Source organism: Nansenia antarctica (genome assembly GCF_963989245.1).
Source record: "Nansenia antarctica genome assembly, chromosome: 3".
Classification (NCBI taxonomy): Eukaryota; Metazoa; Chordata; class Actinopteri; order Argentiniformes; family Microstomatidae; genus Nansenia; species Nansenia antarctica.
The window spans coordinates 5,573,734-5,601,022 of NC_137688.1; the positions used below are offsets into that span (position 1 = coordinate 5,573,734).

The 27,289-nt window shown below is 46.8% G+C and overlaps 1 protein-coding gene across 1 annotated transcript; it reads right to left on the reverse strand.

Moving 5' to 3' along the window:
• Positions 1-2,247: 2,247 nt before the first annotated feature.
• On the reverse strand, positions 2,248-26,899 carry slc16a2 (solute carrier family 16 member 2). The gene is made up of 6 exons (XM_080526034.1): positions 25,869-26,899; positions 17,626-17,770; positions 13,884-14,400; positions 12,521-12,664; positions 11,221-11,449; positions 2,248-6,894 (listed from the first exon to the last, which is right to left on the reverse strand). The coding sequence occupies exons 1-6, from the start codon at positions 26,284-26,286 to the stop codon at positions 6,647-6,649; spliced, it is 1,701 nt and encodes a 566-aa protein (XP_080382160.1). The 5' UTR covers positions 26,287-26,899; the 3' UTR covers positions 2,248-6,646.
• Between the last annotated feature and the right edge of the window lie 390 nt (positions 26,900-27,289).

Genomic DNA, 27,289 nt, shown 5'->3' on the forward strand with positions numbered 1-27,289 from the left:
ATATACTATATACTAATTACTTAAAGGCCAGTAACAGTCACTTCTCATAACCAAAACAATAGCATCTATTACTCCATGTTTTGTCGGTGGTCTATGTTGTATGTTATGCACTAATAGCAGAGTGTGGCTTTAACGGCATGTCATGTTATGTTAATTTATACGACAGTTAGTTCCGACCAAGTCATTTGATTGGACAAGAGGCATTCCATGAGTTACGATATACAGTATAACAGCACTGGGACTTTTAACTATATGTATCACTCCGCCGCACAGATGTTCTACTAAATGACCGTTAATTAGACTACATGTTTGTGTTCAGGTTAATTAGACTACATGTTTGTGTTCAGATTAATTAGACTACATGTTTGTGTTCAGGTTAATTAGACTACATGTTTGTGTTCAGGTTAATTAGACGACATGTTGGTGTTCAGGTTAATCAGACTACATGTTTGTGTTCAGGTTAATCAGACTACATGTTTGTGTTCAGGTTAATTAGACTACATGTTTGTGTTCAGGTTAATTAGACTACATGTTTGTGTTCAGGTTACTAGGCAACCGTCCATTTGAAGTTCAGTTGCGGAACTATTTTCTGTTTATTTTTACGATTAAATAAACAAACAAATCATAATCTCTTGTCGCTTATTACTGATAAATTACTAATAAATCGCGCTGTAGAACTGTTGTATAAAAGCAATATCACATAACAGCACTCCCTCTCGTGTGATATTGCTTAAGTCACTGTGATGTGCAACAGTGAGCAACAGGTAGACACAGGGCGCCCTCTGCTGGACATCCACCGCCATCACATCGTTGCTACGTAGGTAACCTCATCCCCAGGCTGTATTGGGGAGCGGATGTGTCTGGGAACAAGATTAGGCTATTACTTAGTCACAGAAGTGACTGGCCAACCTACACGACTTCCCATGAGCAAGCCAAATCCTTTCACAGTAAAAAAAAAAATATATATAATAATAAATTTTCCATAGAAGAAAACATATGTTCCCTCCATGTTTACAGCCTTTTGGTAATGACCCGTCCACAGAGTCTCCTGTGTCCCACCAAACTGTCACTTAAATCTCTCCCATCCATCCATCCAGAATGGCTGATGCTGGTGGAAGTAAATGTAGCTGTTTGCACGCTGGTGGATGTTAAATCCTGCTGTATATACGTTTTTTTTCTCCAGATGTCTATTTAAGCCAATCTTTATTTCATTTTGTATGATTTTTATTTTTATTATTTTAGTCTACTGTTCAGTTGTCATTTTATTTTGTTGTTGTTGTTCTGATTCTGTTTCTGATGGTTTGTGGTCTGAGCTGCTGTCTATATTTACTTTATAACAAAAACAAAATGGTTTAGGTTATGCAAACATCTCTGTTGAATGAGTTGGCATTGAAGCCTTTAATTGTCTGATTTATGGGAAAGGCTGTTCTCATCTCTCCATCTCTCCATCTATTTCTCTCCATCTCTCTATCTATCTGTCTATCTCTCCATCTATCTATCTCTCCATCTATCTATCTATCTATTTCTCCATCTCTCCATCTATCTATCTATCTCTCCATCTCTCCATCTATCTATCTATCTCTCCATCTCTCCATCTATCTATCTCTCCATCTCTCCGTCTATCCATCTCTCCATCTCTCTATCTATCTATCTATGGTGCTTTTGCAGACCCTTGAACAGAGTGCACTCAGTCATGTTGCTCATGTTGGCCTGGCAGCTTGGCTGTATGTAGTAATGTAGTAATGTAGTAATGTAGTAATATAGTAATGGGGTCGTGGTGGGGTCAGGGGTAGTGGTGGTCTAGTCTCTAGTGGATAGTGAGTTGGACTTGTGATCGGAAGGTTGTGAGTTCAAATCCCGCCTGAAGCCACACCACTACTAGTGTGCCCTTGGGTAAGGCACTTAGCCCTCAGTTACTCCAGGGGGAATGTCCCTGTAATTCGTAATTGTAAATCAAAAATGGCAAAATTAATTAAAATTAAATTAATTAGTAATGTAGTAATGTAGTAATGTAGGTCAAACAGACAAACACGGAGACCCGGCGCCTGGCTGCACTAATCCATGTTCCTATAGCGATGGTAGTCAGGGAGGACAACATACCAGAATAGGCGCTAGCAGAGCTGCTACTGTGTGAGAGATGTTGTGTGTCTACTCTCTCTGTCAGCCCAGACTGAACATGACCTTGTTCCAGAGCTGTGTAAGGGGATATTATGAAGCAGCAAAAAGTAAACAACACAGTTGTTGATATCATATTACACCTTTATTGTTGGTTTAATAGAAAAAAACGATAACAATTGTGATTGTTACAGATCCGAAATAACTTCACACATACACACACACACACACTCTCTCTCTCACACACACACACACAATTACATATCTAGCAGCAGAACTTTTCATTTCAAATCTTGTGATTCACTATTGTTAAAACATCTCTTTAAAAAGTATATATGATAGCTTGAGAAGGAGAAGAAGAAGAAGAAGAAGGAGAAGAAGAAGAAAGAGAAGAAGAAGAAGAAGAAGGAGAAGAAGAAGAAAGAGAAGAAGAAGAAGAAGAAGAAAGAGAAGAAGAAGAAGAAAGAGAAGAAGGAGAAGAAGAAGAAGAAGAAGAATGAGAGGAGGAGGAGGAGGTTGCAGGACAGACAGGTGTGAGAAGATCACACTGTCCACCAAACCAGGATGGAATAAAGAAGGACTCACACACACACACTCACACACACACACACACACACAGACACACACACACGCAGACAGAAGCACACACACACAGACACACACACACACACACACACGCAGACAGAGGCACTCACACACAGACACACACACGCACACGCACACGCAGGCATCTTCCTTTTAAGGATAAAACTCAAAGACCACTGGACTTTAGATTGCTATGGTAGTTAAGCAACATAGAACGAACATACCCACAATGTTAGGAAAAACAAACTAAACTTAAGACCTGTAAATATGAATATTGATTGTTTGTGTGTGTGGGTAACATAATGACCCTGTGTGAGTGTTCCCAGAACATCAGGGTTCACTCAGCAAACAGACGCACGGATCTCTCCGCTGACAGGAACAGAAATGCATGATTTCACGATGTGTGTTTTTCACGGTATCCACAGTTTTTTTTCAAACGATTTGGCCCTTAATGTTTGTAATGTCTCTGTATCATCATCACCGCGGACTGTGGACCCAGAGACTCTGCATAGACAACAGGACTTTGGCAAGCCAGACTCCGCCTCAGCTCCACAAACACAACCAGTCATTGAGTTTCAATCTTAATAACTAAACCATTATGTCTAAATAGTTATTTTAGAGTTATAGTTAATAGTTATTATATTATTTTCAGTAGTTATATATATACGTCAATGACTCGACAACAACAAAAGTTTGACAATGACAGAAACTGATAAACTGTTGAACGAACCACAAACAAAACAAAACGAAAACCCCCCCAAAAAACGACAGAATTATCAAAAGTACATTTTGCATTTGGCGTGTTTGCTGCTTGAACAGACACGATGAATCTTCCTCTTCAGCGTCTACAGTGAGGATGACTATGATGAGGGGGGAGGCGGCCAGGCCTCGGACCAGGCCTGGGACCAGACAGACGCTGCTGGTGATTGGTGGAGCAGCAGCACGGAGGCGGGGCCAACAGGAGAGGTACGTAATGAGGTAACGGCACACAGGAGGTCAGGTGACCTTCTGATTTCAGTCATCCTACAGTCAGCCTTGAATGGCATGTACAACACAAGCTTCTTATGGAAAACAACCAGCCAGATGGGGAGAGAGAGAGAGGGAGAGGGAGGGAGGGGGGGGGGAGTTGAAAGGAGGGAGGGAGAGAGACAGAGCAAGGAGAGGGGGGGGGGGAGACGAAGAGGGAAAAGTAAATCTCGTAAATGGGGTTGCACACCCTCGCTCACATGTATCCATTTCCCCCCATGAACTACAGACCTAGCTAGTTCTCCATTGCATATAATGCCACACTGATGAATAACAGGTTCTTTTCTCGACAGCTCCTGACAGTGAACAACGCTAACACGCTAACATGCGACGCCGTGGCTTTGAAGCTCAAATTGCAACAGCTAAATGTACACCGCCTTGAGAGAAGATAAAGTAACCAGTCAAAGAATGCCGTGACACGGTGACGTGTTCAACTACGGATTTACATGAGGTATGGATGTCAATGTCCTATTGGTCCATTTCTGTCCCAGCGTTACCCTTCTACTGAGAAGTCAGGGAGGGAGGGGAGGCCGGGAGGGCGGGCAGAGATCGGAGGACGGGACCCATTGTCATGCATGGCATGGAGTGAGGAATGGGATCCGACACGTTTGACAGATTCTTCTCTCGTTCCATTCCGTGCGTCACAATGACCCTGGCCTCCCCCAGCGCCATGCCTCCCCCAGCCTCCCCTGTTAGAGGTACATTCAGTCACACTGTACAAACAGCAAACAGGAACTCTGTGGTCATCGATGTCTAAAACAGGAAGTTGGTCCCCCCCCCTGTGAGTGTGTGTGTGTGTCTGTGTGTCTGTGTGTGTGTGTGTGTGATGCCATATCGTATAGCTGAGTCTACCTGCAACGCCTCCATCTGTTCCACATCTATACGGCCACAGGAAATGTAATCTCAGGAGGTAAGTGGTCCGAGCGTTTATTAACTGTAAGAGTAACTGCAATCTCTCTCTAGAGGAGGAGAACCGTGAGGCAGTGTTGTTATTAATACCGTGACTCTATATAAGCCTGACTAACAGCTCACACATGTCGTCGCACACTGTCTACTCATTATCAGGCCCAAATTGGCCAATGGGGAGGCCAGGCTGAGGAGAGATGGGATTGGTGCATGTCGATGATAATGATGTCATCAGGGGACTGAGGGTCAAAAGGTTAAGTATGTAACTTATGGGTTATGAATGTCTGCATACAACATCAACTAGCTCCTATAATAACTACAGAATTACACAGACATACCCACGCACGCACACGCGCACACGCACACACGCACACACGCACACACACACACAGAGTACAATATGACCTTTTGATTTAAAACTGAAGCCCAGTGTCCTTGTCATGTGTTTAGATTATTTGCACACACAAAAACAGATGAAAAACAGATCAGGTTTTTTGTTGCTTTTCTACTTCTAACTGGCCAGTAAGTTAGCATCGCTAGTATTGCTATCTCCCCTCGTTTCATCTGATGGGGGATATCTCTAGTCCTATTGATTCAGCACCACTGTGGATGGGTAGGAACTCCAGATCCATGCGTCTAACTCCCGAAATTTGCGTAAATCTTGCCTGCATGTCAACAGGAACTCTGGGCGATGATTCGACTTACAAGTGCGGATCTCGAGTTTGGATTCCACCCGATATAAAAACCAAAGCACAATGCAACTGTCCTATGCATCGCAACACAACTAAACGAATGATTAGAATCCCCCCCCCCCAAAAAAATCACACTTTATATACCAGTATCAACTTGACCAGTATCGCATTTTAAGTGGGGTCTTTTTTTTGGGGTCGAAAAATATCTTGTAACTGTAAAAACAGAACTATCCCAAAATGGATTTAAGGCTCAGTAGATTGAGATGACAGGATCTGATCTGGGGTGTCTGGAGCACTGCGCTGCTCCTCTATGGCACAGGGTCAATGGAACAAACTGGAACAAACTGGAACAAACTGCATCAGTTAACGTAACATGACTACAACAAAGGTAGTACGTATATATGTGGTTGAGGTGATTTCGTTAAGTGGCTTTTCCCAGGGGAACTGCCATTGAGTCCTATGGTGAGACCCATTGAGACCCATAGTGAAAGCCATTGAGACCCATGATGAAACCCATTGAGTCCAATGGTGAAAACACAGATGTGGCCTCTGCCGTTCAGTCATTAACAGTTAAATTGAGAGGATTTGCTGTAACATGTTGACATAATGGAAAGTCTTAATATGTCCTATATTACAAACTAGATAAACACATCAAAACAAAAAAAATTCTCCTTCTTGAGAGTCTTGAGGGTGTGCTAAATACTCCGTTCCATGACTCGATTTAGTATTTCACTTTCTGAATCATCTGTCATTTAAAAACAAAACAAAAAACAAAAAAAGCATTTTTAAATCATTTACATACTCACAAAAATAAAAGACATAAGAGGAAAAATACATGTCTGATGCCAGGATTTTCTTTTTAAATCGTCCTATTTAGATGGGAGGTCAGAGGTCAAGAGGTCAACCGCCAGGTAGTCCTTGGTTGCGGGGTGGAGCAGGGTGGGGTCAGGTGGGGGGCTTTAGGGACGGACGGACGGATGGTCAAAGTAGCCGCTGGTGGACAGAATCCCTGGGAGGACGGAGGACAGAGAACGTGACGATGTGTGTGTGTGTGTGTGTGTGTGTGTGTGTCTGTGTGTCTGCGTCTGTGCGTCTGTGTATGTGCATCAGTGTGTCTGCGTCTGTGTGTGTCTGAGTGGTGTCTGCGTCTGTGTGTGTGTGTCTGAGTGTGTCTGCGTGTGCATCTGCGTCTGTGTGCGTGTCTGCGAGTGCATCTGCGTCCGTGTGCGACTGCGTCTGTCTGCGTCTGCGTGTGTCTCTGTCTGTCTGTCTGTCTGGCCGCCCTCCTCCCTGGTGACCTTTGACCTAGGGCGCGGCGCTCCTCAGATGTGCGTCTCCACGTCGGTGTAGCCGGGCAGCATGTCTCCGTTGGAGCAGGGCTTGGGGCCATCCAGGGGGGGCAGCATGTGGTCGGTGGTCCCGGGGTCCTCCGGTGCCTCCTCCTGGCCCCCCTTTTGCAGCCGCCCGTGCACCAGGGGCACGAAGAAGAGCACCAGCCCCCCCACGATGGGAGGGACCCCCGCCAGGTAGAACGCCACGTGGTAGTCCCCGTAGTAGTCACGCAGAAGGCCTGGGGAGGGAGGGAGGGAGGGTCAATGGTAAATGGACTGACTTATGTAGCGCCTTATTCCAAAGCTGCCGTACAACGGCCTCTCATTCACCCGTTCACACACACATTCACACACCGATGGCGGCCAAGCTACCATGCGAGGTGCCGGCCCCGCTCGTTGGGAGAAGTTTTGCCCAAGGATAGCTCGACGACATGTGGCCAGCCGGGGGATCGAACCACCGACCGAGAGAGTGTAGGGAGGGTGGACTGTGGAGGGTGGAGGGAGGAGGGTGGAGGGAGAGGGTGGAAGGAGAGGGTGGAGGGTGGAGGGAGAGGGGAGAGGTTGGAGGGAGAGGGGGGAGGTTGGAGGGACGGAGGGTGGAGGGTGGAGGGGTAAGGGTGGAGGGAGAGGGTGGAGAGTGGATTAGAAGGAACACCACCACTAGTGTGCCCTTGAGTAAGACACTTAGCCCCAAGTTACTCCAGGGAGACTGTCCCTGTAATCTCTAATTGTAAATCGCTTTAGATAAAAGTGTCTGCTAAAATGGTAAAAATGTAAAAAGACAGATACTGTACTTTTTATCAGATTGGTATGCCAATAAGTCAGTTATGTAACATTACAGTTGAAGCAACTACCCCTCCTCTGCATCAGCTGCTAAAGCTTCTTACTCCCATTCCAAAATTCTCCCTCCTCCCTCCTCAACCCACCTCCTCCCCCTCCTCCCTCCTCCCCTTCTGCAGATGACCTTGTTCACCTACTTTGAAAAGAAGGATGATGACATTAGCAGCTCTTTCTCTCTACAACAACCCGGCTTTCTACTGAGACTGTTCTCCTTGCTGTTCTCCTTGCTGTCACTGAGGCTCTCCTCTCTTCTCCAGCTTCCTCCCTCTCCTCTGTTCTCATTCTCCTGGACCTGTCTGCTGCCTTCCACACAGTCAACCACCTTCCACACAGTCAACCACCAGATCCTTCTCTCCACCCTCTCAGAACTGGGCATCTCTGGCTCTGCACTCTCCTGGTTTGCACCCTACCTGGCCGATCACTCTTACCAGGTGACCACTGAGGCCCCCCAGGGCTCCATCCTAGGGCCTCTACTGTTCTCCCTTTTATATCAAATCTCTTGGCTCTGTAATTTCCTCACCTAGTTTCTCCTACCACTGCTACACAGATGACATTTCTTCCTCTCCCTCTCTGTTGTTAGTATTCTAATAACAGAAAATGGATGTGCCAATCAACAACCCTTCATCGAGACGAGGGGGGGGGGGGGGGGGGCATGGGAAGTCAGCGGATAACAGCAGGCAATTTCCGACAATCGAAAGTTGATTCCGGAACACAAAACTCCAAGTCAGGAGGTCGGATTCCAGAGGCTGTCAGTCTGTGTGTGACTCAGCAGCAACAGGAGCCCCCATTCATGTCATCCCCCCCCCCCCCACCCCCCCCCTTTGACTCCCAAATGGCAACACGTGTCTCTGCGTGTCTTCCAGACATTTCTGCTTGGATGTCAGCCCTCCACCTCAAGCTCAACCTTGACAAGACTGAGCGGCCCTCCCTCCCTGAGAAAGCCTGCCCTCTCCAAGACTTCTCCGTCGCAGGGCTGAACTCTACTGTGACCTCCTCCCAGGCGGCCACGGATTTTGAGGTGATCCTTGACAACCACTGTGCAATATCCTGTGCGGCGAACATCACAGCGACAGCACGCTCCTGTGGATTCTTCCTCGACAACATCAGAAGGATACGTCCGTTCCTTACGAGAGAAGGACCATCACTCTTGGTCTCCAAACACTTTCATCTCCTGTCATCTCCTGCCTTGAACACCGCAACACACTGTTGGTCGGGCTCCCCGCCTCCACCATCAGACCTCTGCAGCTCATCCGGAATGCTGCCACCCATCTGGTGTTTAATCTCCTCAGATTCTCCCATGTCACCCCCCTCCTTCACACCCTTCACTGGCTCCCGGTAGCAGCTCACATCAGACTCAAGACCCTGATGGTTGCCTAACAGGCAGCAAAGGGAACAGCCCCTCCCTACTTGCAAGCGATACTCAGCCCCGAACCTCAGTCCGATCACTCCGCTCTTCCACCTGGGCTGGCCGCCTGGCCCCGCCGCCTCTACGTGGTTGCAGCACATTGCAGCAGTCACGCTACTCGGTCACGACTTTTCACTGTTCTGGCTCCCCGCTGGTGGAACGAGCTTCCCACTGCTGTCAGGACTGCAGAGTCACTCCCTATCTTCCGCCGTAGATTGAAGACCCATCTCTTCTGGCTACACCTTAAATGTCCCTCCTGAAACCTCTCCATCCCCTCTAACCCCCTATACATTTTCTCTACTGTACATTTTATTATTAATAATAATAAAAATAATAATTCTTTTTAGAGGTTAGACTGCCAATGGTCCCTGGCCCGAGTATAGATAACTTTTTCTTGCGATGACTGATGGATAGATGATGCCCTTACTTAGACAAATGTATTTGTTCTAAGTTGCTTTGGATAAAGGCGTCTGCTAAATGCCAAAAATGTAAATGTAAAGACCTCTTCATCTCCACTATCTCCCTGTACAGTTGGTCTACTGTAAATATAACCACCGCAAAAAAAACACTCTCATTCTTCTGCTTATCTCCCTGTCACTGCTAATGGTCCCGGGGCCTAGCATAGATATGTTTTTCTTACGATGACTGATGTATAGAAGATGCACTTACGCAGACAAATGTACTCGTTGCTATGGCTAAAGGCCGGCTGTGAAATGTCTAGAATGTAAATGTAAAAGGTAAATTAAGGTTTGTACACAGAGCGTATCCAGGGGGTTCGACAAAGCGTTGACTGAAACATTCAGTCAAAAGCCATAAAGTGCTTTTGCTGTAAACAAAACCACAAACGATAAAATAGCTCTTCCAACATCTGGCACTGAACAGCGAGACTTCAAGTGCTCCCTGGATGCATATGTCATGGCGGAGAGACGGAGAGAAGCGAGAGGCCCAGAGAAGGAGGAACGCAGAGAGAGAGGTGAGCAGACATTTTGGAGCTGAGATTTATAACCTGCCCCTGGGTGTCATTGGCTGGGCTCCAACTGTCACTGCTCTCACTGAGAGGCAAGCTGGATTCCTCCATGCTGCTATACATTCTGGGAGGCTCTCCCTGAGGAGGGGTCATGATCAAGGCAGGGGGAGAGGGGGGAGGGAAGGGGGGTGGGGGCGGGGGAGGGGGAGAGAAGGCAAACTATCTCCTAACAGGTTTTTACATTTACATTTGAGATATTTAGCCAACGCCTTTATCCAAAGCGACTTACAACCAATACATTTGTAATGAGTAAGTGAATTATCTATCGGATCAGTCATCACCAGAAAAACTAATCTATGCTAGGACCAGTCACAATGCTAGAAGAAGAATGTTACTTTTTTTTTTTATTATAATTTTTTTTACAGAGAAGAAACTACCATCCTGAGCGGTCAACATTACTTTTAGGGGTCACCAACAGTGAGCTTGGCGGTCCACAATACAACATATGCCATTTAGCTGACCCAATTATCCAAAACGACTTACATTGCAGTGAGTGCATCCATTTTTCAATATACCTTGTGCCTATAGAAAGTCATCATACTCCTTCACTTTTTCCACATTTTGTTGTATTATAGACTTTGTTGTGTTGTGACTATTGGATTGAAGACCTTTTTTTTCTTCTTCTTTTTTGTCTATAACACAACAAAATATGGGAAAAGTGATGGGGTCTGATGACTTTCTATAGGCACTGTATATTATAATAATAATAATAATAATAATAATAACTTTTATTTGTATAGCGCTTTTCCTGCAAATGTTGCAGCTCAAAGTACTCCAATCATTATATAATCATCATTTAATTATTTTGTCATTTAAAGGCAATATTAAAAAGATTAGTTTTTAGTCTTGACTTGAACATATTTGCTGAGGTTGCATCTCTAATGTAAACTGGCAGTGCATTCCACAATCTGGGTGCATAACATGACAATGCAGCCTCACCAAATCTCTTCTTTTGTACACAGGGTACACAGAGAAAACCAGCGTCAGAAGACCTGAGAGCTCTATTGAGCTGATAATCTAGCAAAATACCTGAGAGCTCTATTGGGCTGATAAGCTAGCAAAAGACCTGAGAGCTCTATTGGGCTGATATGCTAGCAAAAGACCTGAGAGCTCTATTGGGGCTGATATGCTAGCAAAAGACCTGAGAGCTCTATTGGGCTGATATGCTAGCAAAAGACCTGAGAGCTCTATTGGGCTGATATGCTAGCAAAAGGTCTTTCAGATATTCTGGTGCTGTGCCAGTGAGAGCTTTATAAACACGGTCCCACTAGCGGGGTCTGCAACGGTACTCACCAGCGATGGGGGGTCCTGCGGTCATGGGAAGCGCCATGAGGCCCAGCAGGTAGCCGATGGCCTGGGACGCCTGCATGGGCCCCACCAGCTCGAAGGCGATGGGCGCCATGATGGTGATGAAGCAGCCGTCACAGAGGCCCAGGAACACACACACCACCACCAGGCCCTCGAACACGCGGCACTGGGGGATCATCATGGACATGAGGCCCAGCACCATGAAGGAGGCCGACTGGGGGGGGACACAGGGAGGGAGGGAGGGAGAGAGAGAGAGAGAGGGACTGTTTGAAGAATAACCGTTGAGAAACAGCTTGAAGCTCTTGAAGAACAACTGTTGATGAAGTGTTGAAGGACGACTGTTGAGAAACACCTGGAATAACATTTACATTTACCTTACATTTTTTGGCGTTTTTAGCAGACGCAGTTTATCCAACGCAATACATTTGTCTAAGTAAGTGAATAGTTTATCCATCAGTCATCGCAAGAAGAAGAAGAAGTAATTCATGCTCAGGCAGTCATAATGCTAGAAGAAGGAAGAATTACTTTTCTTTCGTTTTTTTCTTTTCTTTCTTTTTACAGTAGAGAAACTGTACAGGGGGTAGAGGGGATGTAGAGGTCTCAGGAGGGAGAGTGGAAGGAGACAGAGAATAACAGTTGAAGAACACATTGGAAACACATGGAAAAACATCTTGAAGAACAGCCGTTGAAAAAACACATTGAATAACAACCGGGTTACGGGTTTTAGCACAATCCTTGAAGATCATCCTGTTCATCGACATCTTGAAGAACTCTTCTACATACTACAGAAAGTTCAAAAGTAGGTATAATCTATGCAGATTCACAGACATAAATGAAGACGACTCCTGGATTTGAAGGTTCTCTAAATGGAGAGTCTCCATTGGGTATGGTCTTTAGTCCAGGACTAGTATTCACCTGGAGTTCAGGAAACTAGTCCCAAGAGTCTTCTGGCACAACTAATCATCACACATTCTATTCTTGTACTTGTACTAGTGTGCTATCTTGGCCAGGTCTCCCTCGAAAAATATGTTTTTATCTCAAGAGATCTCCTGGTTAAATAGGTAAAAAAAAGAAGGGAAAAAAAGAATTCTTCTTCTAAATAAATACATATGAATAAAGGATGGAACTGTAGCTGTCTATTGTCATCCATACTATCCTTTTGGCCTTTTCAAAATCAGTGCCAAAAAGCAGCATCCGCACACTCAAATCTGTGCAAAAACCGTCACTTATTGCCTTACAGCTCTCTGCCTGTCACAGACCTTCTTCAACATCAGTGTCTCCTCACCTGCATGTAGATCTTCTTCACCCCAGGGATGAGGTCTCCTACTTTCCCGAAAAGGAGTCGACCGATGCCGGAGGATGCACCGATGCACACCAGCAAGATCCACTCCTTCTGGGTTCCTTTGAACTGCTCCTTCACAAAGTTGATCTGGGGAAAAACAGAGCCAACCCAAACATTGACTTTTACTCTTCAAAGGGGTTTGGGTAGGTACATACTGTAACCACATTTTGTACACAAACCGAATACGCTTCTATATGCAGTCTTGTATTCTAGTTGTGTTATTTTTCGGCTTTTAAAGCCCTCACAGTGAGCTCATAGATTTGAACGGGGGGAATTTAGTCAGGGAGTAGGGTGGGGAAAAAAGGCGGAATTACTCTCCTTTTCATTTTCCAAAACATTGCTTGGAATAATATCCCATGTCTTCTCTAAAGGCCTCCTGAACAGTAGGACAGGAAGGGGCGGAGCTACAGCTATAGGTGAGGTATTTCCTTCTTCTCCCCGCCCCCCGATACCTGTATCTGATCCAAAACATGAGCTCTCTCTGAAGTCTTTCCGAAGGATAGCCATGTTTAGGGACAACATAAAGCAGGTTTCCTGGGGCCGCTAGCACACGGCTCTCGCACAACAAAAGCCGGGGTTTTGTTTACTTCTGGTCTCTGGCCTGAAACAACAGGACAGGCGGGCGGAGGCCGGGAATATCGCAGAGAGGCCGGCTAGCAATCGGAAGGTCGCTGGTTTGATCCCCTGGCCTCAGGAGGGAGCTGCATGTGAGCTGGTGACTGGAGGGTTGCTGCCATCATATCTAAGGCATAACTGCCTGCCACTGCCGTTGTGCCCTTGAGCAAGGCACTTAACCCCGTAATTGCTCCAGGGGCGCTGACTATGGCTGACCCTGTGCCTAGAGCAAAAAATACATTATATACAGTGCCTTGCAAAAGTATTCACCCCCCTTGGCTTTTTACCTATTTTATTACATTACAACCTGTACAACCTATTTTATTACATTACAACCTGTACAACATGTTTAAATTAATAGGTTGTAATGTAATAAAATAGGTAAAAAGCCAAGGGGGGTGAATACTTTTACAAGGCACTGTATATATATATTATAATAATTTTTATAAGTATTATTATTATTATTATCTTTTATTATTATTATTATTATTATTATTATTATTATTATTATGATGATTATATTAATATTATTATAGTATTACTAATATTATTATTATTATATTTATATTATAATATTATGTAATTTTATTATTATGATGATTATATTAACTATTATTATTATTATATTTATTTTACTGACTGTGCTTTTGTTTTACAAGAACCCCAGGTGTAGTAGTATTAGGGTTCTTACCAGGTGGATGTAGGGTACAAAGTACCCCAGCACGGCCGTGGCCACCCCGAAGGCCCAGACGCGGTAGGTGACGATGTGGAACACCCGCAGGTTGAAGTACTTCCTGACCTGGGCCAGGCCCCGGCTCCAGCTGCTGCGTCGGGGGGCGGGGGTGGTGGCCCCCGGCTGGGGCGCGAAGGCCGCCGCCTCGGTGGGTTGTGGTGGTGGTGGCGGGGGGCCCATCATGGGAGCTCCCAGGGGCAGGAGGGGTATGAAGGTGAGGGCCAGAAAGGCCTGGACCAGCATGAAGATGCTGAAGATCTGGAAGGTCCTGGCCAGCCCCAGGGGCTCCACCACCTTCTTCAGCAGCACGGGGAGGCCCATGGAGAAGAGGCTGCTGCCCGCCGTCACCACGCCGTTGGCCAGGCCCAGCCGCCGCCGGAAGTAGTGTCCCAGGATGACCAGGGAGGGCTGGAAGGCGAAGGAGGATCCGCAGCCGAACAGGATGCCGTAGGTGAAGTAGCGCAGGCTGAGGGACCTGGGAGACACGAAGGTGAGGGAGGAAGGTTAGTGTGTGTAGTGTGTGGAATGTTTTTTTTTTGTTTTTTTTAAAGTAATTTTTTCTGAGTGGGGCAGTCCCACTCATATTTTTCTTTTTAATGACAGATACAGTAGAGATTATGACAGGAAGGATGGGTGAGAGAGAGAGAGAGAAGGGATGACATGCAGGATATGTCCGCGGCTGGAATCGAACCGGGAGCCCTGCGGTTACATGGTCAGCGCTTAACCCGCTACGCCACCTAAGCGCCCCGTTTAGTGTATGTTTGATGTCATTGACACTACTGTATTGAGCTTTTCCATCTGTAACCCGACAACAAATTCCACCGAGCTAGGTCATGTGGTCGTTAAACGATTCATTCATACATTCATTAGACGATTACTTTTTACAATCCTGCACTTTATGGGTTGGTGGGGGTGTGTGGGGGGGGACTGTGTGTGGGGTGGTGGTGGGGGGGACTGTGTGTGGGATGGTGGAGGGGGGGACTGTGTGTGGGATGGTGGAGGGGGGGGGGGCTGTGTGTGGGGTGGTGGTGGGGGGGGACTGTGGTGGTGGTCTTGGGGGTGTGTGTGGGATGGACTGTGTGTGGGGATAGGCTCATGTGAGGTTAGACGATTACTTTTACAATCCTGCACTTTACGAGTTTGCCATGACGGTGGTGACGACTGTGAAGTAGATTAAACCTTAATCCTGGACTAAAAAAAAGCATCTTTAAAATGAGATTCTGCATTGGAAGTGTAAGCTTAGTGTATGTTCAGGAAAAATGACATGGCTGTTACACGGTCAGTAAAGCCGTAAACGTTGTACTGCGTATGTGGGGATTAAAATCGTTTGCAGATTATGACTAAGAGCTGGATCTGCTGGTAGAACATGGAAAGGGATGGAACAGCCAAAAAAACAACAACATTAAACTAGATTGAGAATGTTTTGTGACACATTCTAGTCTTTTGGTCCAAATATCGGCAACCAATCAAAATGTCCTGACTTTTGTTTTGAAACACTTTGGAACTACGTTCACAACACAAACTCGCTAGTCAAGCCAAAATACTGCAATAACGCAATGGATTGGGTGAGGTATCCCCACTGCTACCTAGTTAACTATAACACTACTTTACATTGTTAGCAGACTCACAAAACAAGCTGTGTTAGTTGACTAGCGAGTGCGTCAATGATTTTCAACAATACGGAAATGTATTCACATTTTTCCCGAAAGAAAAGTCCGATCATTACATCAGATCCCGATATGCGGACCAAAGCATTAGAACGTTTCACATTTCGGGAATGTCACAAAAGGGAATGAGCGGATCGTCTAGGGAACGAGGGGGTCGTCTAGGAAACAGGGGGGTCGTCTAGGGAACGAGGGGGGCGTCTAGGGAACGAGGGGGTCGTCTAGGGCAGAGGTTCCCAAAGTGGGTGCCGCAGCACCTGTCCGGGGGTGCCGCCAAATCTGCTCGTAAAAAAAAAAAAAAAAAAAAGTATAATATTAAATTATAATAATAATACATTAATAAACGTTTGTTTATTACATGTGCAATGGAGTTCATAAGCAAATAAAATATATATTTCTCAGATTTGAAAGATATTAATTTACTAACTAGGCCTACTAGTTACTAACTAACTACTCCTCACTGAAGTCTTGGACCAAGCGGTGAAAATGGTTAATTATGTCAAATCACGCCCGCTGAAGTCACGGCTGTTCAGCACATTGTGCAATGAGATGGGGTCCGAGCATGAGGGGCTCTTATTACACACAGAGGTCCGCTGGCTGTCGCCGGGCAAGGTGTTATCCCGTGTCTATGAGCTCCGAGATGAACTGATAACTTTTGTCAGTGAGCACGACTTGCCATACAAAGAACAATTGGAAGATGAATCGTGGTGGATTAAGCTTGCTTATCTGGCAGATATTTTTAGCCACCTTAATGACCTCAACATAAAAATGCAAGGGAAGGCTGAGAATATCCTGACAGCGACAGACAAACTGAACGGATGTCGATCCAAATTGAGACGGTGGCAAGACGGGGTGGCCAAGAAAAACATTGAAATGTTTACGTTGACGGCCAATGACGCAGCACACAAGTCAGCGTCTTTCTTGAATCTGATCGCTGCGCACCTCCGTATGCTGGAGGAGAGATTTGAGTCCTATTTCCCTCCAATGAACGAAGACTTCGACTGGCTCCGGGATCCGTTCAACCCCCTCTCATCAGCATCAGCCGCTAGTTTGAGCAGCAAAGCTCCAGATGAACTGGCAGAGCTCATTATGGGCCGCACACTGAAGCTCAAACATGGTGAGCTAGGTTTGGATAGGTTTTGGCTGCTTGTGGGACATGAATATCCATCTCTCTCAGAGAGCGCCATCAATGTGCTTTTACCCTTCCCAACCTCCTACTTGTGCGAGCTGGCTTTTTCTTCTCGTCAAGAACAAGACACGCACGCGTCTGTCAGTGGAACAGGACCTGCGTGTCGCGCTGTCCACTATCTCTCCCCGCATAAAGAGACTCTGCTCCCAAAAGCAGGCGCATGTGTCCCACTAATGCGCACAACATATTTCTTTGCTTTATTTCTCTCAATTTTTACAATTCTGTCATGATTATTATTGTTAAATTATTATAGTTGTGAGCTACCCGTTTGGTTCAGATGTGAAATAATAATATCAGAATGAGCATTGAAATGAGAATTACATTTTAAGGCATTATTTTAAGCCCCCCAAAAAAGCATTGTTCCATTGATTGATTATACAGGCCTTTGATATTTTATTTGTGTGAAGAATTCCCTCTGAGTCTCCTCCCATATTGTACAATCCTTGAGGGCCACAATTTTATTTAATTTAGCGATAGTTTGACTGACCTATGCATTCTTGCCCGTCCATTACAGTTCATTTATGACTTTTATTATCTTGTTAAAATTCATTGGGGCAATACTTATGTATTATATATAAACACACATTTTCAAACCAATTCATCGTGTATTGTTTTTAGTTTAAGCTCCGAGGCATTTTAAAAATCTTCGTAGAGTTGGGGTGCCTTGGAGAAGGGGGAAAGCTTCAGGGGTGCCTTGGTTAAAAAAAGTTTGGGAACCTCTGGTCTAGGGAACCAGGGGGTCATCTAGGGAACCAGGGGGTCGTCTAGGAAACGAGGGGGTCGTCTAGGGAACGAGGGAACAAGGGAAGGAGGGGGTCGTCTAGGGAACGAGGGAAGGAGGTCTTACGTTGCGAAGGCGCTGCAGAGGAGTCCGATGAAGGCCACGGTGGCCCCGCCCACAGCTGTCTTCCTGCAGCCAAAGTGGTCGGTGAACATGCTGACCACCGGGGAACAGAAGAAGATCATGCCCATGGCCAGGGCCCCCACCCAGGCTACAGAGAGAGGGAGGAGGGGGGGGTGGAGGTGGTAGAGGAGGAGGAGGAGAGGGGGGGTGGAGGGGAGGAGAGGAGAGGAGGAGAGGAGAAGAGGGGGGGGTGGAGGTGGTGGAGGAGGGGGAGAGGGGAGGGTAGGAGGAGGAGAGGAGGGGGGAGGAGGAGAGGGAGAGGAGAGGAGAGGGTAGGAGAGGAGAAGAGAGGGTAGGAGGGGGAGGAGGAGAGGAGGAGGGGAGAGGAGAGAGTAGGAGAGGAGAGGAGAGGAGAGGGTAGGAGGAGGGGAGAGGAGAGGAGGAGGGGAGAGGAGAGGAGAGGAGAGGAGAGGGTAGGAGGAGGGGAGAGGAGAGGAGGAGGGGAGAGGAGAGGAGGAGAGGAGAGGAGAGGAGAGGGGAGGAGGAGAGGGGAGGAGAGGAGAGGAGAGGAGAGGAGAGGAAAGAAGGTTGTGTGGGACGAGATAGATGGGGACAGGGTGGGGAAAAAAAGGGTTAATAATATGAATAATAATATCACATGGCTCATATGTACGTTTTCATTTCACTCACAGACACAGACACAAATGAAATCTCAAACAATAACGAGCGCTGCTCCCTCCACCGGGGGGGGGTGACACTCAGCCCTGACAGTTATGGTAATGAATCCATAAGACCAGGGCTTCATCCCAGCGAGGCGGTTTGTTGTCCCTTTATCATGATCACGTGACCAGGGCCGTGAGTCATGTCTGACATGTGGAGACGGTCTGTCTGTGGCGCAGCCGGTCTCGCTGTGTCAACAAAACAAACCCGGTGACCGGGCAACATGTCTGTCTGTCTGTCGCTAACTGTTACTTTATACATCAACCTCCCCCACAAGTGAGGCTTAACCTAGATAAATGCAACACGCTGGAGAGTAGGCTACTCTCTAGAGGAGGAGGGTGGATACACTACAGGGCCTATAGGAAGTCATCAGACCCCTTCACCTTTACACCTCGACATTTTGTTTGTGTTATCGATTCTCTGATTAAATACAATTTTAAAAATTGGCGGCAATCCACACACAATACCCCAGAATGACGAAGTGAAAGTTTTTTGAAATTTGCTAATCAGACTCAGAGACCCTATAAAAATAAAGATATTGTTTCCAAAATGACATGAACTATTGTCCTTGCATTAAGATGGACTCGATTCAACTTGTTGAGTGATTTGTTGATGACACAATCGCACATTTTGTGTGTCATAGCAAAGGGTCTGAATACTTATGCACATGAGGTATTTCGGTGTTTAAATTGTAAAACGTATTGTGTGTGGTTTGATGACCGAATTTTTTTATTTAATACATTTTAAATTAAGTCTATAACACAACAGAATGTGGAAAAGGTGAAGGGGTATGATGACTTTCTATAGGCGCTGTGTGCTGCAGCTCTGTATCAGAACACATACATACTTCCTCTGAGATTAGATTAGACATCATAATTCAACTTTATTGCCGGTACACAGTGTACAACCCGCCAGTACTGAGACAACAAAATGTAGTTTGGCATCTAATCAGATGGTGCAAACAGTGTCTCCACAGTTAACTGGTAGAAGAGTATGTTATACGTAACCTTCACCATGGGGTTAACCTGCATAAAGGCTCACTGTACTGTTTGGTGCAAACAGAGAACCTGGGTGTTCAAGGGCCAAAGGTCGCTGTGATGTCTGCCAGTCTGCTGTCTGCCAAGCTGCAGGTCACTGAACAAGCCCACACGTTAGATATTAGACTGTGTGTGGGGTGGTGGTGGTGGTGGTGGTGGTGGTGGTGGTGGGGGTGTGTGTGGAGTGGTGGTGGGGGTGTGTGGGGTGGTGGTGGGGATGGACTGTGTGTGGTGTTGGGGGGGTGTGTGGTGTGTGTGGGGTGGTGGTAGTGTTGGGGGGGTGGTGGTGGGGGTGTGTGGTAGGGGTGTGTGGGGCTAGGCTCATGAGAGATCTGAGCAGGCCTATATTGGGGGGGGTTGTGGGGGTGTGTGGTGGGGGTGTGTGTGGAGTGGTGGTGGGGGGGGACTGTGTGTGGGGCTAGGCTCATGAGAGATCTGAGCAGGCCTATATTGGGGAGGGGGTGTGTGGTGGGGGTGTGTGTGGTGGGGGTGGTGTGTGTGGTGGGGGTGGGGCTAGGCTCATGAGAGATCTGAGCAGGCCTATATTGCTCTTGGCAGCGTGTCAGTGTTCCTTCTCCCCCCCGGGCCAAGCCAGCGAGGCAAACAAGGCAGATGTTTCTGGGATGTCATGGGACTTATCTGGGAGTGGTCGGATATCCCAGGTTAGGATATAAAAACCTTCTGTTAGCTGCAATGTATTGCGTTAAGATATACACGACTACACCGCAGAATATGTTTCTGTAGGGTTAGGGTTTTTTCGTGTTTGCTTGCGAAACAGTTTTGTCTACACTACAGCACCAGTCAATCAGTCTGTCAAAAGTTTGGACACACCATTCGATTATGGGGGAAAGGAAAGGTGTGTCCAAACTTTTGACTGACTGGTACTGTATCAGAAACAGAAGAAGAAGAAAGAAAGAAAGAAAGAAAGAAAGAAAGGAGGATGGCAGTTTTCCATCAAACATGTGTTTTCATGCGACACGCTGGTTTACTGTGAAGTCCCCTCCTGTTCGTTGCTGTTTACTTTAGCACAAAGGGTAATTCTAAGAAGTGGAGCTAACCGCCTGCCAACGTTGCTCAGTAACCTTGGACCACTGAGGCAGATTATGAGAAAATGAGCCACAACAATAAGCGTCCGGCAACTGCATAAATGTTCAGTATATACTGTAGTGTATATGGTCCCGGCAGGAATCGAACCCACAACCTAAGCGTTGTTGCCTAGCAACCGAGCCGCCACCAGAGGACCACCCTGACTTGGAGACGAAGTTTGGACTTCTCACTTTAGAAGTCTCCAAGTCAGGGTGGTCCTCTGGGGCGGGCGGCTCGGTTGCTAGGCAACAACGCTTATGGCGTTGTGGGTTCGATTCCTGCCCGGGACCATATATAGGCTACTGAACGTTTATGCACTCGCTGTAATGTAAGTCGCTTTGGATAAAGCTGTAAGTCGCTTTGGATAATGTCATAATGTTATGACATTATTATATTACGGTTTGCCCTGAGCTTGCACACTGGTAGCAGAGGACACACAAAGCTTTCTGTTGTTATTATTATTATATATTATCATTTATATATTCTCTTATATAAATGAATTCTTACTTTCAGCAAATACAAACGTCGTAAGACAGAAAGCAGCACTGAAAACCGTCGCCTTAAGGACTGGAGGGAGCTTAGAGGGGGTTGCACACTAACCTATCCAACTGCCCTCTATCCCACTCAAAATACCTCTGGCCCAGTTTACTGGCCAACTGGGCTGGAACACAAACAAAGATGGCCGCCGCCCGAGCAACGGGAGACACCAACGGTTCTTCTGCCAAACTCTGTACAGAAGAGCCACAGGGTTTACCTTTTCTTCTCCTCCACCAGCAGTAAAGACAACGGGCCGCCGCAGAGCAGCGAGCTGCGAAACGTCAGCCAAGAGGTCAGGGGGTTCGTAGGCGGGAGGGAGGTGAGAACGCAACAGGAGAGAGGGGGACAGACAGAGGACATATTGTGGAGGCCGTTGACTTCCAAACATCCAAACCCCTGATCGTTCTCATCGTTCCCCTCACCCCCCCCCCACCTTTAACACTCCGTCTCATCCCCCCCATCCCCTCTAACCCCCCCAGTCTCCGCCTCTCTCTTCCCCTCCCCACCACCACCACCACACCCGCCGTTGGGTTTTAATAAGACATCTAGGGAGCACTCATTACCGGCAATTAGGTCCCAACGTTTCAAAACAATAGAGAGGGAGAGGAAGAAAGCGAGACAGAGACAGAGAGAGAGGCTGGGAGAGAAAAAAAGGACAACAGGCTTCTCTCTAAGAGCAAGAACCAGCGGGTCTGACAGATGAACTGTGACAGGCTCACAGAGAGAAGAGAACACCCCCATCTCAGAGACCCAGAGACGGTTGGTCCTCAGATGGTAGGGAAGCCTGCTAGCTATTTAAAGAGACAGAAACCAGATGAGTGTGTGCGTGTGTGTGTGTGTGTGTGTGTGTGTGTGTGTGTGTAGAGAGTGTGGGTGTGTGTGTGCGTGTGTGTGCGTGTGTGTGTGTGTAGAGAGTGTGGGTGTGTGTGTGTGGGTGTGTGGGTGTGTGGGTGTGTGTGCGTGCGTGTGTGCGTGTGTGTCTGTGTGTGTCTGTGTGTGTGTATGTGTGTGTGCGTGTGCATGTGCGTGTGTGCGTGCGGGAACACATGCATTTGTATGTGTACGTGAGACCTTTAAAAGCTCTCTGCCGTAAGCAAATACCAACACTGTTTACATTGTTCTTCTTTAGGCTGCTAAGATTGTTCTTCTTTATGCTGCCGCCGTATTACATAACATGAGGCATCAAACCCAGATAATGACTATGGCCTACTACATCTTTGCGTGTGATGTTCAAGAAATACAACGGAATGTAATCTCACAAGATCACTGCAAACAGCAACCAGGCGACATGACAAGCTGAAGACTTATTGGAGGATAACTAGCCTATCCCGCAAAACTAGGCTACTCTGCAAACAAAGAGTCAATGTTCTTTAATAGTATACATGCTCTGTTCTGCTCTGAAAGCATAAATATCTCTGGCATATTCCTGGAGTCACTGCTTTCGAAAATCTCCTAGAACAGCCCCCAACTTAAGTGGAAGCCATTGCACTGGGAACAGAGGGCAACAAGACTTCAAGAGTAAAAAGGGGTAAACTTGATTCTTTAGTCTTTGTTAAACGCACAGAGCTAGCGTATAGCGCTAGCTAGAGTATAGCTAGGAGAACCCCTGTGGCTGAGTGACAAAGTGTAAAAACAAACATGTAACATTGCCCTGACTGTCAATCAAACCCACTTCTATTAAACGGGTTGGGTTGTGTTCCGGAGTAGGAAATAGGTCCTCGAGTTGTTGTTGAAGAGGGAGTCTTGGTGGACAAAAGCCCTGATCTCAATCAGCATATTCTCCAGCCTTCAGGAATGCCAGACATGCGAACTTTACTCCTTAAGCTGTGAGTTTGGATTTACCGCTGCTCAGCAGGAGAGACTGGCAAGGTGCTGAAGACTTGGACCGAACCATCTCGGCACAAAGCTGTTGTCTTACATGTTCAAATAAGAGCATGTTGCATGCCCAGTAATGAGAGCCAGCTAGCTGCCCATATATCAAAACAACTGAAGATGAAATTCAATCTCTTAACTGGGTTGAACTGTGTTCGCTCTCTCTCCGAAGGGCATGTTCAGTTCATTTGTAACACTGTAACGTTATACCGTTGCATTGGTATTTTGCAAGCGCATTACAATCCGTTGTTGATATTCCAAGCATCAAGTTTCTAATTAGACTGATCCTGCAATATAGGCCACTGGGGTAAATATAGAGAGAGGAAGGGAAGAAAGAAGAGAAGAGAAGAGAAGAGAAGAGAAGAGAAGAGAAGAGAAGAGAAGAGAGGAACATAGAGGAGAAGAGAAGCACTAAAAAGGAAAAGAACAGAAAAAGAAACACAAGAAAAGTGAAAAGAGAAGAGAAGAGAGAGTGAGAGGAGTTAATTGTTGGCTATGAAATCAATGTATGGCACCAATCATAGTGGTTTTTAGCCGGGAGGGGAACTGGAGGGCATCGACCCACACATGCGGCTATTCTTCCCCCCCCCCCCCCCCGCCCCTGACGACCAGATAGAAACCTGTTTGCATGGTTTGTTTCTCCCCTTCCTTCTCTGATGCTGATTGGATAAGTGAGAGCAGTTTCCACCCTACTGCTTCCTCCATTCCAACCCCCTCACATTACAGTTAGGCCTACTGTACTCCCTTCTCCCTTCTCTCACTCCTCGTCCCTCTCTTCCCCTCACATTCTGTCCATCACTAGTTAACTCAATGTCCAAGGCCAGGGCGGTTTCAAATCCGAATCATTCTTTTTAATTAAATTAATTTGACTTTAATTTAACTTAGTTCTGAGAGGTTTTTGGACTGGAAAGGACACTCTGGGGTGGTGAGAGAGAGAGAGAGAGAGAGAGAGAGAGAGAGAGAGAGAGAGAGGGAGAGAGAGAGGGGGAGAGGGAGAGATAGAGAGAGATAGATCTGCACCACTCCGTAAGCCTTTCAACACCATTTTCTCTGGAAAGAGGGGATCACACTTTAGCCCACTAATCTGATCCCTTCTGATAAGGGAACACTAGGGGCCTTTTCCCAGATTAAAGTCAGATTGTGGACCTGAACTTCACACACATTTTCCCAAAAAAGGGAAAAACAAGAGAAAGGCATCTATATTTAACACAGCTCTCCTAGTCAAGATAAGACTCTTAGAGGAAAAACATGAGGATAAGTGGGTGGAAAAAAAAGTGTGTGTGTATGTTGTGTGTTCGTGTGTGTGTGTGTGTGTGTGCGTGTGTGTGTGTGTGTGTGTGTGTGTGTGTGTGTGTGTGTGTGTGTGTGTGTGTGTGTGTGCGCGTGTGTATGTTGTGTGTGTGTGTGTGTGTGTGTGTGTGTGTGTGTGTTGTGTGTAGAAGAGAGATCATGAGTGGACTTTTCTCGAACCCCTGCAGTAACCTGGCCTGTACTTGACCTCTCGGAGAGAGTGGATGATGAAAGTGTGGGTGTTGGCTGTTTCCCACGCACACAGCCTCAATCCCTCCAAGGTCAAGATCAAGCTCCGCTATAGGGCGCCTGTGGTAGCTAACTCTCCAACTGAACTGAGGTTGGAGTCTCCCTCACACAGCACGGAGAAGATTTAGGTACTTGGAAACATTAATTTTTATAATCGTTATAATGATATAATTGTTACTCTCTTGCAGCTGGGTTTGCAGCTGGGTTCGCCTGGTGACTCAGAACCCGGGCCTTCAAAGTGAGTGAATCTTGATTCAGACTCAGAGATCGTTTTTTTTAAACCAGATTCCTTTTTATGAATGTGTCTACTCTCTTGAATAAATGAAAACAACAAATCCACCAGATTACAGGGTTAGCATTTCCGCTTGAAAATACGTCTTAAACGACTAAGCTTTTCTGGAAACCCTCCCCCGGGCTCTGTCATAATAACTGAGGCCCCCCCAGGAGGTTGGGCTGCTAATCTCCACGTTGGACTTCCCTCGAGTCTCTCGTCTCCCATTTTGAATCGTTTGTAAAAAGAAGTGCACATCGCATCTGACTACCATCTGAGGCAAGGAGGCCGGGGAGCGATATGTCCGCTTGTAAAAAGAAAAAAACTCTTATAATCCCAAACAGATTGGATCTGAAGATTGAGCACAACATGGAACGTGTGTGTGTGTGTGTGTGTGTGTGTGTGTGTGTGTGTGCGTGTGTGTGTGTGTGTGTGTGTGTGTGTGTGTGTACTTGATCAAACATTCAGAAGGCACCCACACACACACACCCACACACACACACACACACACACACTCTGGTGCCAATAATGTGGAAAATTAATTAATAAAATGTTGCAAGGGGGTATTGTAATAACAGTAAATGGCATTTCTTATGAGTAGCTTACCAGTGTAATGTGAGCCAAAATAACAGCTTTGGACCAACGTGTGGGAACAAAATGTAACAGACGATGTTGAAATAATATTAGCAGCACAATAATCTCTCATGACACACATCAGAACAGAAGTGTGTTATGATACAGAGCTACTAACCACGGAATAGCCAGATGCACAGGTGACATCAAGACACAAACATAGTCATCCCTGTTTCGCCTGAATAACTGAAATGCTGAGTTAGTAGTATTTCTCAAGTTGTGAGAAATGAGTTCACCTGTGGCGCACTGGTGGTGGTGGGCTATGGAGTGTGTGTCACTTACTTACTCACTTACTTACCCCACTTGACATACTTAAGAAGGGCAATACTATTGATATTCAGTGTCTTAAGACATCTCAAGATGTTATGAGATGTGTCTTCAAGACACAGAAAATATGGCTCTTATGCTCCATGTCTTATTAAGTGAGTGTATGAGTGCATGTCTTCAGGTTAGGTCTTAAGACGACTTAAGACATCTTGACAGACACATGTTTGGTTAATTAAGACATCTTGAGACATCTCGAGACAAGGTGATGGCTGGACTCAACTTACCAACTTTGAACTGGGACGTGCGGTCGTCGGGGTCGGCGTGGTCCTTCACCAGCATCATGTGGAGGATGCCGAAGGAGTTCTGGATGCCGAAGATGGACCCGTTACACCACGTGGCCGCGAAGACCACCAGCCAGCCGAACCCGCCCTCGGGGGGCTCGAACTGGTCCTGGGTCACACCGGGTTTGGACCCCGACTCCGTGAGCTGGATGGCACTGTACTCATGTGCGGTTTTAAACTCGCTATTACTATTCTCTCCCAGCTGGTCCCCCTTGTGCGCTTGTGGACCCTCATCCACCTCCTGATCCACCTGATCCTGGGGAAGGAGGTCTCCTTTCTGCCCCGTGTCTGAGTCGTCAGTTGCGGTGGTCTCATGATCACAGTGTTCAGTCTGGGTGTCTCCTATCCCGTTGACCCCCATATTTTCTTAGTCCAGTAGAGAGAGACCCGGGGTTATTGTGTTCTGGTCCAATCCCTCATGCATCCGACAGTTAGTGATAATCTGTTAGTTTGGCGTGTGTAGAGGGACAGGTTCCCCCCTTTTTGCAACGAATGTCACCTGCTTTTAAAGCACCCGAGATATTAATACCCGAAGTAACACCTTCATCAACTTCACCGACACTGATGAAGTGAAGTCTGGATGATCAAACAGAGGAGAGGTGGACAGACGGCTGACAAGGAGGACAGGACACACTTCTCATGATACAGCATATGCCCCCGCAATATTATCACCCAAAAATAATGATTGCACTTTTCCTCTTTCGTGCAAAATGATGAAGATCAACCTGTGAAATCAGTCAGTCCAACCTGAGTCGCGCCGTTCAGCCCTCGTTGGGTCTACATCCCTCCTGTAACACGAACGAGTGTCGGCTCCTCCTCCTCTTTCGTTTGTTTCATGTTTATTATAAGCGCCGCGATTTCAAAAAGGGTTACATGGAAATATAATGTGGATCTCTGGACCGGACCCACAGTGGTGTCATCACAGAGAAACAGCCTTCCTTCATTCAACACGCGTTGCTCCCGCCTCCTCTGACCCTCGCAGCCACCCAATGGCCGAGTATCACACGCAGCATTACGCACACCTCGCCAGGCTACGGAAACACTCGAGTGTTCGTCCCACGTCCCTCCCCCTTCTAGCTCTCTCTGCCAACCAACTCCCCCCGTCCCTCCCCCTCCTGATCCCCGTCCCTCCCCCTCCCTGCTCTCTCTCCCTCCTGCTCTCTCTCCCTTCCCCGTCCCTCCCCCTCCTGCTCTCTCTCCCTTCCCCCGTCCCTCCCCTCCTGCTCTCTCTGCCAACCAACTCCCCCCGTCCCTCCCCTCCTGGTCCCACGTCCCTCCCCCTCCCCTGCTCTCTCTATCCGTCCCATGTCCCTCCCCTTCTTCTCTATCTATCCGTCCCACGTCCCTCCCCCTCCCTGCTCTCT

Bases quoted from the DNA above. Each gene is read 5' to 3' on its own strand.
- slc16a2 (XM_080526034.1), bottom strand. From the start codon at position 26,286: ATGGGGGTCAACGGGATAGGAGACACCCAGACTGAACACTGTGATCAT. The intron at 12,665-13,883 runs GTAAGAACCCTA...GTTTTTCCCCAG, and splicing joins TTGTACCCTACATCCACCTG to ATCAACTTTGTGAAGGAGCA. The intron at 6,895-11,220 runs GTGAGTACCGTT...CTCCCTCCCCAG, and splicing joins CGCAGGACCCCCCATCGCTG to GCCTTCTGCGTGACTACTAC.